Genomic DNA, 17,744 nt, shown 5'->3' with positions numbered 1-17,744 from the left:
AAGGTGGTTCAGATCTTCCTGAATAGTATCCCTGTCCTTCTCCGTGTTAGCAATACCCCCCAGCTTCGTGTTATCTGCAAACTTTATTAGCACATTCCCGCTCTTTGTGCCAAGGTCAGTAATAAAAAGGTTAAATAAGATCGGTCCCAAAACCGATCCTTGAGGGACTCCACTAGTGACCTCCTTCCAGCCTGACAATTCACCTTTCAATACGACCCTCTGGAGTCTCCCCTTTAACCAGTTCCTTATCCAACTTACAACTTTCATATTCATTCCCATCTTTTCCAATTTGACTAACAGTTCCCCGTGCGGAACCGTGTCGAACGCCTTACTGAAATCTAGGTAAATTATATCTACGGCCTATTTGGTATCGTTATTCATTATTCCATGAAATATTTGTAGTGTGTGAAATGTAATACAGTTGATGGTGATCATAGTGTTTTTAAACAAACCTATTGAAAGTAAATCTTGTTGTTTAAAAGTGGGGAGCAGGGGGGCACAGGCTGATATCAAGGTGTAGATGTTGTGTTCTGTGTCCCACAGCAAAGTGCCCACCCAGACTGCCAGTCAAACTCACAACAGTGAGAGCCCTAAAAGGTGGGTGGCAGGAGTGCAGTACCTATTAGTTATAAGCACTTTAGGACAGGGATGTTGTCATGTTACATCTAGTGCCATTGCAGCAACAGTCCTAACCTCAGTATCCATATCTTTTTTTAAAGATTGGAGTTTTGAAGCATCTTCATTAGGAGGGATGGTAGCCCCTGCCCTCTTGTCTTTGTGACTCAGCAGTTGGCTGCCATTAAATCTTTTTTAAAGAGATGCATTAAGTGAGGTGCATTGTGATAAATTTTAGGTGGCTTTATCCCAGGAGCTAATATGGCAGAAATTAGCTTTGAGGAATACTAGAATGATTATTTTATGACTTGCATCTGCCATGGAGATTAGTATTTTCATCTGCCTACATTTTAAGGAGCTCTGTTCTAAGTGCTAAAGCAAGCTGGGAAACGCTAAACCTATTTATGTGAATTATAGGACTCTCTTATATTTTCTTGGGTATGTTGAGAAGCTTAATTTCACTGCTGTCTGTCTGTAACTGCTAAATCCCCCATATATCACATATATGTGACTAGGAGAAACGATCTTTAAAAAAATTTTTTTGAAAGGTGACAGTCCTGCATAACTATTTCCTTTGTCTTCAAGACACAGCGTGGGCAAAAATGATCAAGACTTCCCCAACATGGTTTTTGTCTATCTCAAATTTCCCATGGATGGAAAGCCTCTGAGACAAATGGATAGTTGCTTCTTTGACTTCTCTGAGACTGTTAATGATCATGCTAGTTAGTGTTGATTATCAAATGCTGGGGCAAATTTAAACTGTGATTTACTTGTGAAAGGGTATCATTCCATGGGTAATAAATTGTATAGCTCTATAAAAATTCTTTGCTCCTTGTGCACGTCATACTCTTTTTATGAGAATAATTGTTTGGGGAAATAGGGGTGTTTAAAATAAGCCACTATTACCTAATTGCATAAAAGAAGTTAACGTTCTCATGGATTTCTTCATGTTCCATAATCTTTCATCACTTGCTTGAACAAAGCTCTTTGGAAAGTATTTATCTAATGCACAATCTGTCTGTTGGCAATTGAGAATCTCTTTCTGGAGATGTCCTCAAGTTTAATGCTCTTACAATTCACAGTTCACTTTCGCAACAAACTTGTCTTTGAGTAACCTTCAACAGTCCCTGCTGCTTGTTCTTCTTTCAGTGTTACTGAGACATAGAAGATTCTTAAAATGCAGTGTTAACTCTTGTGCAAGTGTAGGCTTTGCCTTCACTGACAGGTGTGTTTACAGCGAGATAACTAATGCATGATGATTGTCTCTAAAATCCCAGCTGGCAACAAGGTGCAAGCAAGCTTTTACCCTGAGGTAGCTAGGTCAAGTCAGCACAATACTGTCCACCCAAAGTGGACCTTGTCTGGTTGACCTACTGGGAAAACAGCAGTGCTTTGTCTTCATTACTTTTTACAGCAGGATAGCTAACATTAGTTATCCTGTGGTAAAAACAAACACACTTTTGTCAGTGAAGATATAGCCACATTTCTGTTGCTTACTGCTAATCTATTCCAGGCATCCCATGTCAGGAGGAGCTATATGGACTGTATAGGAGTGCGGGATGTGGAAGAGAGGTTAGCAGCATCTTTCCCTCAACATTTACTCCTCTTGCATTTGTAGTACCTGTAGTTTGAAATGGCAGTGGCATGGTATTGAGATTAAGTGACATAGTGGAATATAATTTTCAGGACAGTTAGCATTTTTGCATCTGCCTCTCTATACTTGGAGTTGTTACCAAGCTAAGGTGTACTTAAGCGAGATGGGAATGGATTCTATCAATTTCTGCACTTAAGTGAAAGTGATTTTCACCATTATAAACTTTGGCTTTGAAATCAGTCAGAGAACTTACTCATAAGGATGTTACTTCGAACTCATTTGGTAAATAATGGTATTAATCCCTTCTTGTGAGCACACAGTTTCCTGTTCCTTGCAAGGAAGTACAGCCTCTCATCACTTTTCAGTGGTATGGATGGTAATGGTTATGAATGAGTGGGATGTGGGACAGGAATAATAAGAGCAAGCACAGCATCATGGGAATGGAACCCTGGAAAATTGAATCAAAGGGATTGGTTTTGAGTTTTTCTGATTTCTAGAGATGGCTGAACTGTGTGCGCTATAGAATTATTACAGTTTGGCTGAGACAACTAAAGGGAAACTGAAGCCACATTTGATTGCTTAGGTTACCAGTTTGTTTTTTTGTTACTAATGTTTTGATGCTCATGTTGCTATCCAAAGCAACATGTCTTTGCCACGTGAGAGCATACTGGTATAAGGCATATTAATCCTTGGCTTTGCATGTCTGTCAGCTTTTATAAGGCAGGAATGTCAGCACAGGGCAAATCTAAGCAAAGTGGAATTGGCCAGTAGAAGTACAATAGCAACTGTTGCTATTTGTGGCCAAAACAGTGGTCTGGGGCAGAGATCCCCTTCCCATCCCATAGGCTTGGATAATGGCCTTGCTTAGGGATGCAGGATCTGGTATAGCCATCAAATCTTGGAAGGGAATTCTGAGGTGTTATGTTTTAAAGGGGCCCAGTTCCCCTTAGAATTTAGTTTGTAATGACTGAGATAAGAGATTAGGGTGTTGTAGACTGGAACATGCTTATAGGAAAAATGGTTAAGCTTTCCCAGAAGTATAGAGTACCTAGGCTAAATATTTGAGAAACAAATGGCCTTTAGTAAGGAAGATCAGAGTTAGACTTCAGGGTATAAACTGTAGGAGCAGGAAGAACTCCCACCTCTACCCCTGTGTAGCCCTGCACAACTGGTTAGGTCAGGGTTCGGCAACCTTTCAGAAGTGGTGTGCCAAGTTCACTGTAATTTAGCGTTTCGGATGCCAGTAATACATTTTAACATTTGTAGACGGTCTCTGTCTATATTATATAAACTATTGTTGTATTTAAAATAAGGTTTTTAAAATATTTAAGAAGCTTCATTTAAAGTAAAATGCAGATCTTATCAATTTAGTGTGATCCTTGCCTGGGATCCTTTTCTGGGGTTCCAGCCACCCGCCCCACTCAGCCTGCTGCCAGTCTGGGGTCTGGCTGCTGGCCCTGCTGAGCCCCATGCCAGTCTGGGGTTTCATTCACTCAGCCAGCGGTGGGCTGAGCAGGGCTGGCAGAGGGCGGAGTGGCTCAGTCCGCTGCCAGTCTGGGGTTCCAGCTGCCAGCCCTGCTCAGCCTCCTGACGGCCTGGGTGAGTTGGATCCCAGACTGGCAGCAGGCTGAGCAGGGCTGGTGGCTGGAACCCCAGACAAGGATCCCAGTCCCTGCTCAGCTCGCTGCTGGTCTGGGCCGAGCGTGCTGAGCGGGGCCGGTGGCCAGGACCCCAGACTGGCAGTGGGCTGAGCTGCTCAGTCCACGGCCAGTCTTGGGTTTTGTCCACCAGCTGCTGCCAGCCCCCCTTAACCCCAGATGCACGAGCCCCAGAACAGCTCCAAAACCAATTATGACAGATATTTGACTCAGAGGGATGCATTTCTGTGTTATACAAGGTGAAGAGAGTATACTGCATTGTCCCATTGCCAGTTAGTGCATGCCCCCCATGCTCCTCTGGCTGGTATATTGTAGGGAGAGCGGAGCCATGGCCAGCACTCTCCTATCCCATCTTACGTGCTCACAGTGATAAATTAGCAGCCTCATCAAACCAACAATTCTCCCTCCACCTCCCCCACCCCCCCATTGCCTGGACTCCTCATCCTGAAAAGCCTGCACAGGGGACTGTCAGAGGGACCTCTTACCTGCATGGCTGCGTAAGGCTGAATCCTAGTTGATCCTCTGGCCAGGCTGCTGATATATCTGTTATCTCAGCTGGAAAGGGATCCTTCCCTCCTGCATTCTCCACCAGGGCTACTTGGGGCTGGTCTACACTATGGGGGAAAATCGATCTTAGATACCCAACTTCAGCTACATGAATAACGTAGCTGAAGTCGAAGTATCTAAGATCGAATTACTCACCGTCCTCACGGTGCGGGATCGATGTCCGCGGCTCCCCCTGTCTATTCCGCAACTCCGTTTGGGTTGGTGGAGTTACAGAATCGATATAAGTGCGTTCAGGGATCGGTATATCACGTCTAGATGAGACACGATATATCGATCCCCGAGCAATCAATTGCTAGCCGCCGATATGGAGGGTAGTTAAGATGTATCCTTGGAGTGCACGTGGTATATTCCACATCCCCTTTCTCCTCCTGCTAGTTTTTCCAGCAGGACACTACGGGGAGAGGCAAGGCTAAATTGCTGTTTCACTGAGTGGCAATCCTGTTGCTTGATTCTTCCCATTAATGCTTGCTTGTCCAACCTCAGCTTGTAGTTTGAACACTGGAATCTTGTTCTACCTGTCCCTCAAACTAACCAGGGAAGACTTGGTCCCACACCAACTAGGGAAGGCGTTTCTCAGGCTTGGTCCACACTACAGCGTTAAATTGATTTAAACAGCGTTAAATCGATTTAACGCTGTACCTGTCCACACTACAAGGCACTTAAAATCCATTTTAAGGGCTCTTAAAATCAATTTCTGTACTCCTCCCCAACAAGAGGAGTAACCCTAAAATCAATATTACTATATCGATTTAGGGTTAGTGTGGACGGTAATCAAAGTTATTGGTCTCATTCTTTTACTGAGCTACCCAGAGTGCACCGCTCCGGAAATCAATGGTAGCCTAGGACCATGGATGCACACCACCGAATTAATGTGCCCTAGTGTGGACACGTAAAATCGATTTTATAAAATCAGTTTTATAAAACCGGTTTTAATCATTTTAATTTTATGCTGTAGTGTAGACGTGGCCTCAGTTTAAGAACCGAAGAGCATTGCAGCCTACAACTCATTTATGCTCATTCCACAATCGACTCCTCCTACCCCTCCCCGTCCACAAGAGTCCATATGACACCTAGCTATTGCTGCAAAAAGCTGCCAGGTAGAGAAGCCCCCTAGGAGAACTGAAATTCAGGGGAGTGATCGATCTGGTGGATTGAGAGAGGGTTCTGGGGGGAAGTGTGGGAGAATGGATGGAAACGGGCAAGGGAAAGAGTATGGAATTGAGCATTTTGGTGTGTGCCTGGAGGGGAGAAGAATGCAATGTGTAGGCATGGTAGAATTTGATTTTAATTTTCATAATTTCACAGATATGTTTAAAAGCATATTGTAGATTTTTATGTATTTCCATTTTCATAATTGCATAAAATTATGGGCGAAGTTCAGACAATTAAATCACAGATGTTGAGATTCAAACAATTAAAGCATTAAACACAAATTAACACATGTCAGATATACAAAGTAAATATTTTTAAATCAAACAAGTTCTCAAGCAGTATTTTTCCTTGGACATCTGTAAGTTTCTATTACCATGGAAATATTTTTTGTCCGTATACAGTGAAATAAGAATTTACCAATTAAAAATCTAATCCTTCCAAGCCTACAGATGTGTACCCTTGACTGAAGCAAAAAATTTAAAATATTGGCACATCACTACAAGTTTCTGTATTAGATGAACTAATGGTTTGAGTCTTTGGCATATCTTAAGTCAGGGAAGGCCATACTGTGGCTTGTGAGCCAAGTGTCTTTTACCATTAAAGTGCAGCTGGCAGAGTCCCCTTGCCCCCCCATTCTCCACCTACCAGACTTGGCAGGGAGAGGAAAGAACAACTTGGGACCTCTGCCTAGCAGTGAGGTGGGGAGGTAGTGGCTTCTGCCCAGCGGGGAGGGGGTCCTGGGTCTTCAGCAGGAGTGGGGCTGAAGCCCCGAATTCCAGCCGCCGGCAGGTGTCTCGGCTCTGGAACTTCTGAAGGTTGTGGTATGTGACTTAGAGGGCCAGTACATTTTTGGCCACACCTGTCTTAAGTTCTTATTTTCAGTGCCTTAGTGAGATTGTAGTAAACAGACTAGCTCTGTTCATTAAGACTGTTTGTTTGAGGTTTAAACTTGCTGTAGAGGTCCTCCAGAAGGATGTAACATTATACATGTGATATTCTTGTCTGCTGACATAGTTTACACCAGGAATGGGGTCAACTTAAAAAGTAAATTATATTGATGGTTTCAAAGGGTGAAATGTTGCCTTGTTGCCGTGATCTGGGAATAAAAGCAGGGTTTGATTTGGGTTTCTATGGGATTGAGTAGTCATATGCAGAAGGCAAGGTTTACAAATAGTTTGACTTAGTTCGTTTAATGTCAGTCCTATTAAAATCTCCATGTGGGCTCTGCACGTATGACATATTACAGCATTCTTCTACAAATAAAATATCAGTGTAATCCCTGAAACATTTGTAGGTCCTCCTCCACCTCTTTTCATTGCCTTCCGCTATGTTCTGCAGAATCCTGAGCTTCTGAAAGAAAATCCATAGGCCAAGGGCTTTTATCCTTGTACTGTAAGATGAATTTCAAAATAAGCTTCAGTCGTCCTGCTGTGAAATCCCAGGGCACTTGAGCTTTTCATTATTGAAGTTCCTCAAGCTTTTGTGGGTTTTGGCTCTTCCTTGAATACTCCTTACACCCATCCCTCTACTCTAGAAATCTTCACTAGTCCAAAGACAGAACAAGCAGAATGACCTACTTAAGTCTCTTGCATCGCTGCTTATTATGAACTTTGTTTAGTAGGTGGATTCCCTTATGATTGTGTCTGCTTTTCCCTGACATGCTTCACGGAGGCCCTACCAGAAATATTGTTTTTTGTGAGGTTGTTGTATGAACATCCATCCTAATCTTATGTCCTTCAGTGTAATTTATTAAATCTCTGTGCAAAGACAGCCATATTGACTGGGTCTGAGGGTCAATTGTCATAACGTTTCTTGCTGCAGCTCGTGATCTGACCCTCTTGGTTTTCATTTTATGTCACTAAATGCCTTGAATAGCTGAGTCTGAATTTTATTTCTTCTAGGTATTATCAACCCAAAGAACCCCAAGGAAGCACCAAAGTCCTTCAGCTTTGACTACTCCTACTGGTCTCACACCTCGGTAAGTTTCTGAATGTACTGTGGAGCAGAACCTACTGTTTATCAGTCAGACTGGCCTGGATTGTCTCCTGACCCCCCACTTCAACCCGCTGCTCCTACTGTGACTTTATTGTACTTTTGAGTGATACAAGTTCAGAGCTCTGTCTCTGTTCTACTTTTTTCCATCCTGGGAATGTGAAAGAAGAAGGTCTGGGGGTCTGAACACGGTCTGGGTGTGTGTTTTGAAAGAGGGGAAAGAACCATAGAAAAATGTGTGTTCCAGCAGCTGCAGAATAGAATGGAAAAAAGTTAGTTTTGTGGTTCAAATTCCAATTTCTGTTGGAAAAAGCGAAGACATGTATCTATATATGTCTGCGGCACAGTTTAAAAAGTCATCTGGATTCCACTGGCTTACCAGGAAAAGGCAGAGTAATGATCCACTTGTCCTATAACTGTAAAAGCAATATGCTTTTGTCCTCTAAGCATTCTGCCCCACCTCTCCAGAGAGCAAGATCTGAAGTCTTGCTGACTTCCAGTGATTGTTCTATAGCAGAGCTCTACAGTTCTGCATTAGGTCACCTCCCCTGTTTTCTTGAAAGGTGGAAAAGAGATCATCCTATTTATTCTCATCAGCTGAGCATTAGTATTTTGTCTGGCTGATAGGAAGAGAATTTGACATTTTCTGCACTGGTTGACACCCTCAGATAATGTGTTCTTGACCAGAGCTCAAACTTTATATACACAGAGAACTTTTAATGAAATCTTTTCTTCAGTAAAGCAGTTGTGAAGAAACCAGACCATTATATTACGTAGATCAAGCAGAGATGTGAAAACACCATAAGCACTATATAGACTAAACCCATATAGATGAAAACATGGCTTTTGAATCCACAGCTTTTGCTGTCATTTTAGGTCATGCACATCTTCAAGAACTTGCTATTAAAGTTGAGGTCTAATATTAAAATCAACCAGCACTCCTATTACATCATGACCATTCTTTCAAAAAAAGTGTCCATATCCACTGCTATGATAGAAGAGAGAATATTTGAGTAGTCATTAAAAGGATATTCCTACAGAAGGTGTTCTGGTTTTACATCCTCAATGTTATCTCTTCTAATTGATGCAGCAGAAAACCACCTCACTTGTAATGAATAATATATTGCATTAAAAAAAAATGTTGCCAAATAATTCAACAAGGGCTTCTCCAGCTAGCCAAAGGAGAATGGGAGCATGTCAACAAAAGGAGATGTTAATATACACAGTGAATTCTGTTAGTAGTCTTTTTGTGCCCTAGACATTGCCTTGAGCAATGTGTTGGGTAGAGTCAAGTAATTGGATGCCAGTGTCTGATCCCAAAATGCAATGATTTCTCATTGAAAGTGACAACTTCACCAGCTACAAAATGGAGGATTCAGTTCTTTTGTTCACAAAAAGTCTTAGAAAAGCCTCTGAGGCTGCACTCAGATCTGGGTAATACAGCAGTTTGACCCCATTTAAATCGCCCTTTTTGTAGTACATGCAGCAAGCAAAAATTCTACCTTGATCCTTCTGATCAGACAGTTTTGATAGTGCTTCTTCTCCAGGGCTTTTTGTTAGCTTTCCATTGTAGGAGTATTGTAGGCTTTGTCAAAGTCAAATCTCTTACCCTTGGATTCAGGACTTTTGGCGTAGTACTTTCCATAGAAGAAAATAGGCCTGAGAAGAGGAACACCTAGAACTCCTGTGTTTTGGCATCTTGATTTGATGGTCTGTAACCAAACTCTGCTAGTTTTGTGATTAGCCCCTCTTTGTTCAGCATCATGGTTTTCAGAGAATTTAATCATACTGTCCAAGTGCTGTACTTTTCCACAGTGTTTCTATGTTGGTTTCCAGCTTAGTCACTTTATTCATAATCCCCTGAATGTTGTTTTTCCATAGAGGAGTTGGCAGAACAAAACTTCGAAATTAATCTGCTCCACTACTTCTTGGACTGGAAAATCCTCTATCAGCTGGTGCTGTGAAAGAGGCCTTAGACTGAAAAGTGTTGATGATTTTTAGTGGTCATGACTGGGATTTCTTTATTCGGCATAAGGATTTTGAGGCTATATTTGCTTTCTGTAAAATAAATGAAAATCAAACTTCTCACATTGATTTAACAGGAACAAGATGAAGATTGTTCATATTTCTACTTGATGCTCAAGTAGAGCTCTTGATATTTTCCTTCCCAAGTACATTAATGCCACACAGTTTATATTTTAGAAATTCAGAGACCTTTTAAAATCCTGTAAAAAATAAAATAAAATAAAATAAAATAAAAAAATAAAAAACTTTAATTTGTGCATACACAAACAGTGATTCTTGTCTTAGTAGGGCTTCATTGTTTTACATCATGCTGAATTTTAGATAAGCACAATACAAATGCCTAGAGAGACAAAATAAACATCAGGTAGTTAAGTGTTATCAATACTAAACTGTCATTACCAAAATGAAATTGTTTTGATACATTGTTCTGACTGGTGCTTTGTTCACCTACTTGGTAAGTTGGAAGTGTATCAATTCACAGTGGGTTTGTAGTCATAATACAAATTTGTGACATTTTTCTGTAATTATAAATCTAGATTGGGATGTAGAAAGTGGAATCTGAAAGATACAAAATGAGTTAATTCATTTTCATGGCTTGTCGAGACTGGTAACTGGAACTCAAATACAATTTTCACTCAAAAAAAAATGCATCCGTCTCTCTCCCCATCCAGGTTCCTGTCCAGCCGTAACCCACCTGAGATTTCTGCCCCATCCCTTTGTTCACTTTGATCCTCTTTTTTTCACTCTGTGCTTGTTCTCCCTTACTCAAAATACTGTCTGGGATTTTGCACGGAACTTCTTCAGCAGTATCAGCAATGGTAATAGATTGCTTCCCCACCAGCAGAGTGACATTGCCTAAAAAGTTGTTTTCATTCTGCTTCAACTGGTACTGTCCTGGGAAAACCTGTGTGTAAGAGAAGCACCAGCATTACCTTCCACTGTGGGTTGACCCACAAGGTTTCTTTAAGTGTGAAATAACTCTTAATACCTTTCTGAATTTAGACCTTTGGGGTGGGAGTAGAAGGCAGTATTTATTCTCTTTTAATATTTGCAGCCTGAAGATCCCTGCTTTGCATCTCAGAACCGTGTGTACAATGATATTGGGAAGGAGATGCTATTGCATGCCTTTGAGGGCTACAATGTGTGTATCTTCGCCTATGGGCAGACTGGAGCTGGGAAATCCTACACCATGATGGGCAAACAGGAGGAAAGCCAGGCAGGCATCATCCCACAGGTAACAAAGCCCAGGTTGGGTATTTACTTCACAAAACATATATTTAAATGTTTGCTACAATATCATTTGTTACCTTGCAGTAATGGTTCACAAAGAACTAAATCTTACTTTTCAGGAAGGAAAGCATAGACCTTTGATCTGGTGCAGTCAGTTTTGACATAGGCTACCACTGCTGTCTAACATGACTATAAAATCATGTTTTCTGTCCATACTTAAAAAAAAAAAAAAAAAAAAAGAAGATACAGCACAGCTTGTTTGCAAATGTGCTTCTCAACTTTTTTAACTTAGCTGTTTTTGTAGAATAAATGGGGCTTATATCTTGACTGTAGATTGTTCGGAGGAGATGTCATGTTTAACCTCTACCTTAGGCAATTAAAAATGTAAGAATGAGTGACTCAGATTTAGAAGTAGAGAAATGATGCCAAAGAGAACAGTTCTACAGAATTTAAAACCAAGAACTAAATACTTAATGCTATATCTGTGCTTTTGTAATTCTTCCCCAAACAAACAGAAAACAAAAATAACTCAGTAAGGTAAGATAGATGCGTGATTCCACTGAGTTTCCTGGCTTTTGCTCTGATTGTTGACAGGACAGTACAAGAATACTTATTCAGTAAGAATCCAAGAGGTGGGTCATTGATGAAATTCTTTAGAGAGAGAGGGAAGTCTGGAGAATCAGTCTTGTCTTTCTACCCTGGGAAAAGAATGTCTCACTGTCTTGCACAATCATGCTGCCCTCTCACCCCCGGCAGTCCCAATTCTTCTAATGCATTTCCAGCTATAACACATGCTGCTCCACTATTGGTAGCTTCCTTTGTTATCTTAATTTTAAGTAAACAAAATATAAGCCTCAAACAAAGCAGAATCTCTCCTATAGAGTCTGTCTGGGTAGCTTTAGCAGCCTTCATATAAACAAGTTACTAGCTGATTTTAAGTGTCTACTAGTTACCTCAAATCTGATTCCTGGAACTTTGTCAAACCAATGGACTTTGAGGATTATTCTTCTAAAAATAACCAGATATATTTTTTTTATGGCCAGATGGGAGAGGATTTAATATTTATAAATTCTAGAGAATGAGATGATTAAAATGTTTCTTATTTCAATTGTTTCCATCATTTTTGTATTGTGATGCTGTAGCTGTGTTGATCCCAGGATATTAGAGAGACAAGGGCAATGTCTACATCTAAAATTTTGCAGCGCTGGTTGTTACAGCTGTATTAGTACAGCTGTATAGGGCCAGCGCTGCAGAGTGGCCACACTTACAGCAACCAGCGCTGCAAGTGGTGTTAGATGTGGCCACACTGCAGCGCTGTTGGGCGGCTTCAAGGGGGGTTCGGGGAACGCGAGAGCAAACCGGGAAAGGAGACCAGCTTCGCCGCGGTTTGCTCTCGCGTTCCCCGAACCACCCTGCAAACCGCAGGGAAGGAGACCTGCTTGCTCGAGGTTCGGGGAACGCGAGAGCAAGCCGGGGAAGGAGACCGGCTTGATTACCAGAGGCTTCCTCCTTCCACGGAGGTCAAGAAAAGCGCTGGTAAGTGTCTACATTGGATTACCAGCGCTGGATCACCAGCGCTGGATCCTCTACACCCGAGACAAAACGGGAGTACGGCCAGCGCTGCAAACAGGGAGTTGCAGCGCTGGTGATGTCCTCCAGATGTGTACACCTTCAAAGTTGCAGCGCTGTAACTCCCTCACCAGCGCTGCAACTTTCTGATGTAGACAAGCCCAAGGTGGGTGAGGTAATACTATTGGACCAACTTCTGTTGATAGAAAAACATGAATGAGAGCTTTTTCCTGGGTCTGGGAAAGGTTCTCAGTGTCAGTGCTAAGTGGAACAGTTAGAGTTAACACGTTGCAAAAGACCCATTCAAGTTGAAGTGGGCAGTTAACACCTCTGCAGTTGTAGAAGAGAATCTGCTTCAATGGGAGAGGGGGAATGACCCCTAATTGTCATCTACCATCCCATAATGGAACCCTTACTTAGGCCTTGGCTACACTGGTGCTTTACAGCACTGCAACTTTCTTGCTCAGGGGTTTGAAAAAACACCCCCCTGAGCACAGGAAGTTACAGCGCTGTAAAGCGTCAATGTAAACAGTGCCCCAGGGCTGGGAGCTAATCCCCTCAGGGAGGTGGAGTACCTGCAGCCCTGGGAGAGCTCTCTCCCAGCACTGGAGCAGCGACCACACTTGTACTTCAAAGCGCTGCCACAGGAGCGCTCCCATGGCAGCCCTTTGGAGTTTCGAGTGTAGCCAAGCCCTTTGTTCTGACACAAGCACCTTTCCCAGACCCAAAGAAAAACTCGGTGTAAGCTCGAAAGTTCATTTTTCGCCAACTGAAGTTGGTCCAAATGACCAATAAAAGATGACCTCACCCACCTTGTCTTTCTAATTCTTATGTTGAGTAATTCTGTTTTTGTATTGCAGATTAATGTTTGTTAAACTGAGGCAAAGGTGATGAGAGGGAAATCAAAGGATTGAATACTAGTGATTGGGCATGAGGTTTAACTGCATTTTTATCAGGACACTGTGTGGTGGTGGTTTGAGGTAATTAAAGTGGCTTTTGGAGATAGGAAGGGTAGAAGAACAGATTGAGTAACAGTAATTTGTCATTGCTCACTCATGACTGCTGTCTGATTCAGGCTTACTCTCTCTCTAGCTGTGTGAAGAACTGTTTGAGCAAATCAATGACAACAGTAATGAGGAGATGTCCTATTCTGTGGAGGTGAGTACACTGGTGGACTGAGGCATGTTCCTGTTAGTAGGTATGAAGCTGCTTATCCGTAGAAGCTGCTACATTGTTGGTATTGTTTTCTGCTTCATATATTCATGAACACTTGACTCCCGTTTCTCACCTGACACAAATGTATGAACCAAGCCTTTCTAAGGTAAACTAGTCTGCACGAATATGAATTCTGGGCCTGAAAAGCCTTAAAATGAACTTGCGAACATTTTACCACTATTGGTTGGGAAACCTATTCAGTGTGTTCTCTAAGTTGCCTTTAGTCATTACTTCAGTTCTTATTAAATGTAGGCCTAGTTTAGAATATCTGATGTTGCAATCTTATGCAGGAATTTTCTGTTAGCCTGCTACTGGGGGATGCCATTCTCTTCCATAAGTGGAATGGGAACACAGTTCATCCAAGATATGTACTGGAAAAAAACGGGGCTCAGTCCATAACATTCTCTTCCTGTCCAACTGACCAAACTAGTCCTCTGTGCTAAGTCCTAGAACAAAGGATATTTCCAGGCTATTAGCCAAGTGAATGTGCAGGAAGATCTGTATGTTTGTAGTTGGCAAAGGATTAAAATGTGGACTGTAAAAATAGCACTTTGGTTGGCAGATCTGCTCTGTGTGTTTAGCTATAATTGCTCATGTTCCAGGCAAATAAGTCTATCCCTGTTAGTCTCCAAGTCAGCACAATTAAGAGATAATCAGCTGGATTCTCTCCTGGGTCACACACAAGTTTTGTAACCAAGTTCTGGCTTCAGAATCTTTTCATACAGGCGGTGATGGGGTAAATCAGAGTGCAGCTTGAGTCTCAGCTGTAAGAGTGAGATTGCAGGGCATTTTAGTAAAATGATGTTTTTAAATGTGCAAACTAAACAAATTTAACAATTAGACAATATTTGTGGAACTCAAATCAATTTTTAGTTTCTCAGAAGAGACCCCATTTTAACTGACTCTTTTGAACTGAATGTTACTTATAAAAATTTAGAACCTGTTTGCACAAGGAGTTTGGTTGAAAGTATTAGAACTTAAAGATGACTGTCTTTATCTGACTTGATCCACAATGTTTAGAATGCTCTCTATTCAGAAGCAAGGAGGGTGAGAGTAGTATCTCTTTTTTTTTTTTTGACCAACTTCTTTTGTTAAGAGACAAGCTTTTGAGCTCATACAGTGCTCTTCTTCAGGTCTTGTCTTCTCATATAGCGTCCTGAAATTAGTAACTTTCTCAACCTTTCTTTCTCATTTGGAGTCAGAGTATGCAATTGGGAAAAATGTAAAAAGTCTAAAAGGAAAAATATTTGCACTGATTTTAATGGACCAGTTAACATAAAACAGAATAATGTGCTGCAAGTTCTGAAATAAAGAAATCAAATCCAACTTAATTTGTTCTTGTATCCATTTCTTTTAAGTAAGCAGATGACTCCAGCTTGTAGCGAATTCTAGAGTTGTGAAAAAGCTACTGATTTACAGTCAGGAAAGTTGGTCAGCTTAATAGTTTTTAAAGCATTGTGTCACTTTGGAACTTGAGCTTAATCAGAGGGTGGGAATGTCACTGGAACAGCATGCTTAGTACTTGTGAAAGGATAGAGCAACATACTTTCAAACGGCTTCCACTATTTGTTGCAAGAATGGATGAGTCCAGAGAGAACTGTGTAAGGGAGCCAGAAAAATTATCTTCATTGTGATAGAAGGCTCTGAGAGTGGACATGAGACAAACAGGGTGGGGGAAAGGCTAGAACTGGGTTGCAGAAATTATGTAAATGTTAAAATAAACATTTGCTTGTGCAACAGTGTCCCCCTTGATATTTTAAGTTCCTTTGTCTCTGGGTTTTGGTCTTGGTTTAGATATTTGGGGTTCCTTTTTATATTTCTAAAACTGCTGCTTCCATCTGAAATCTTCCCACAGAATGAAAGTGAATAATTTACTGTTTCATTTAATATTTTGGATGCTGAAGTCACTAAGTACCTGTTAACATGGGATAAGTGTGGTGCCCTGAGAAACATGCCAATTAAAAATTACGGTCTTAAGAGAATTTTAGCTTTGTAATTGTGCTGGAGTTAGTGTGCAAGTCTGACAGGTAACTATAGTTGGCATTGTCAGCGCATTGGAGGCTTGGGATTTTTATCTGGCCTGCGGTGTGTGCTGCTTTAAATACTAGAGAGCCAAAAGTGGCTTGATTGAACATTAAGCCCCATATTCTGCTGTATGTCAAAGATATATTTTACTCACTCTTCATTTCATCATGGAACCCACATAAGTAGTGGATTTGAGTTAGGTGGCACAATTTCTGGAAAGTAAGAGCCGCAGTACAGATATTAATTGGGACCAACCAGGAAAAAGTTGAGGAGAGAAACTGCTATGGATAGAGACTGTGAAGCTCACATTTTAGACCTAATGTGGGATTACTCTCACCTTCTCCTCATCAGTGTGTCAAGCTGCCACATATCTTAATTGTGGATGCACCTTTTAACTGAAGGACTCCTTCCTAATGGAGGTGCTCTAAAATGTTGCAGAGCTTCACTCAGTAGAAAATGAGGCCTTCAAGACTTTTAAATTATCCATGCAAATCTATTCACAGGTCAGTTACATGGAGATTTATTGTGAGAGAGTCAGAGACTTACTGAATCCGAAGAACAAAGGGAACTTGCGGGTGCGAGAGCACCCTCTGCTCGGACCCTATGTGGAGGACCTGTCCAAGTTAGCAGTCACCTCTTACACAGACATTGCAGACCTCATGGATGCTGGGAACAAAGCCAGGTTGGTTATGATGTGGATGTGCATTCAGTACCATTGGGGGTGGTGGTGAGGTGGTAGTGTTCTTGCTCCACATCTGGGACCATGATGTATAGTGCTAATTTTGAAATCCCCTTTGTGCAGCTCTTGTCATATGTGGAGCTAGAACTTGCTTTAAAAATTGCTAAAGGAATTAATCCTGGTGTGAAAATACACTTTGGTGCATTAATGCAATTTAGAGGCAAACACTAATTTGTATTATGAAATGGTTTTGTAAGTCATTTTATTGATGCCTTATGTTTGCAGTAGCTTTTGGTAAAGTACGTTAGTAGTTGCAGTTCCTTTTGCTAACATGCCTTTAATTTTAGCTTTCTCTGTATACCAAAATACAGTGATAAATCAGTTAAAATAAAATCTACTTCTTGCTGCCCAAAAGGTGAGGAACAGTAAAGTTGACCTGTCAGACTTACTCTCTGGTTGGTTAATCCATATAGCAGGTTGTGGAGAAAGAAAAGATGATGTAACGAGGCTGGTACAGAGGGGAGAGTGGGGGTAGCATTAGGGAAGCAAAGGTAATTGTGTAGATTGACAGTACTCCATATAAACTGTTCAGATAACTATAGTTGCAGCATGGAGCCTACTGATCATTTAAAAAAATGAATGTTTTTAACTTTTTTTATTTTTTAGGACTGTGGCAGCTACAAACATGAATGAAACCAGTAGCCGCTCTCACGCTGTGTTTACGATTGTCTTTACTCAGAAGAGACATGACACAGAAACCGATCTTTGCACAGAAAAGGTAGATGAGTGAGGAAAATTGACTATCACCTTACCTTACTACTGCTTTCAGTTAACTCATTTTACTAGGGGTCGAAGTAGGAATTCTCTCATTGTAATGTAGTTCTCGGGGGGGAGAATTTACTTATATTCCATATCAATCCTGTCACAGCACTTTTTATTACCTTTTTTGTTTTGGTGGGGTACGGACTGATCTCCATTCGTAAACTGTGTTTCAAGTAGTGGCTGAGATGAGGGGGTGGGGTGGGGTGGGGAGGGGACAGGGAAGTAAACGCAGAAAGATGGATCTGGAATGAGCTGGGAAGTAAAATTTCCCCGTTTGTACACAGAAGCTTCAGTGTTTCTGCTTAGCAGGGCCTAACTAATTGCTGCCTCATTAACTATCCTCTGCAGCCTCTCTCAGGCATAGGCCTGCTTTAGTGATACTCAGGCAAAACAAAACGAGAAATTTGCATGTTAAAAGGAAGTACATTTTATGAGTGGAGATGTTTAGCCTTGCTGTTGGTTTGGGTAGTGGAAGAGCAAAGAGGCTCTGTATGCAGAAGTGACTATATTAAAAAACGTGTATATTTTGGGTCAGATCTGTTACTTGTGCTGACAAAACTCAAGTTTTTCCCTCCTGAATTGTTTTGGCTCTTGAGGGTTA

The 17,744-nt window shown here is 41.4% G+C and overlaps 1 protein-coding gene across 6 annotated transcripts in view; it reads left to right on the top strand.

The window, feature by feature from the left end:
• Positions 1–17,744, top strand: part of KIF1B (kinesin family member 1B) — a 145,235-nt gene that overhangs the window by 34,809 nt on the left and 92,682 nt on the right. For all 6 annotated transcript variants that reach the window (XM_030537400.1, XM_030537398.1, XM_030537399.1 and 3 more), the window contains exons 3-7: positions 7,488–7,564; positions 10,658–10,837; positions 13,495–13,560; positions 16,146–16,324; positions 16,988–17,099. In XM_030537400.1, coding sequence (XP_030393260.1) covers positions 7,488–7,564; positions 10,658–10,837; positions 13,495–13,560; positions 16,146–16,324; positions 16,988–17,099 — 614 coding nt within the window. The remainder of the gene's footprint in view (positions 1–7,487; positions 7,565–10,657; positions 10,838–13,494; positions 13,561–16,145; positions 16,325–16,987; positions 17,100–17,744) is intronic.

This window comes from Gopherus evgoodei, chromosome 18 (genome assembly GCF_007399415.2).
Source record: "Gopherus evgoodei ecotype Sinaloan lineage chromosome 18, rGopEvg1_v1.p, whole genome shotgun sequence".
NCBI lineage: Eukaryota > Metazoa > Chordata > Testudines > Testudinidae > Gopherus > Gopherus evgoodei.
The sequence above is the reverse complement of the archived record's forward strand: the minus strand, read 5'-3'. Positions and strand labels throughout refer to the sequence as shown.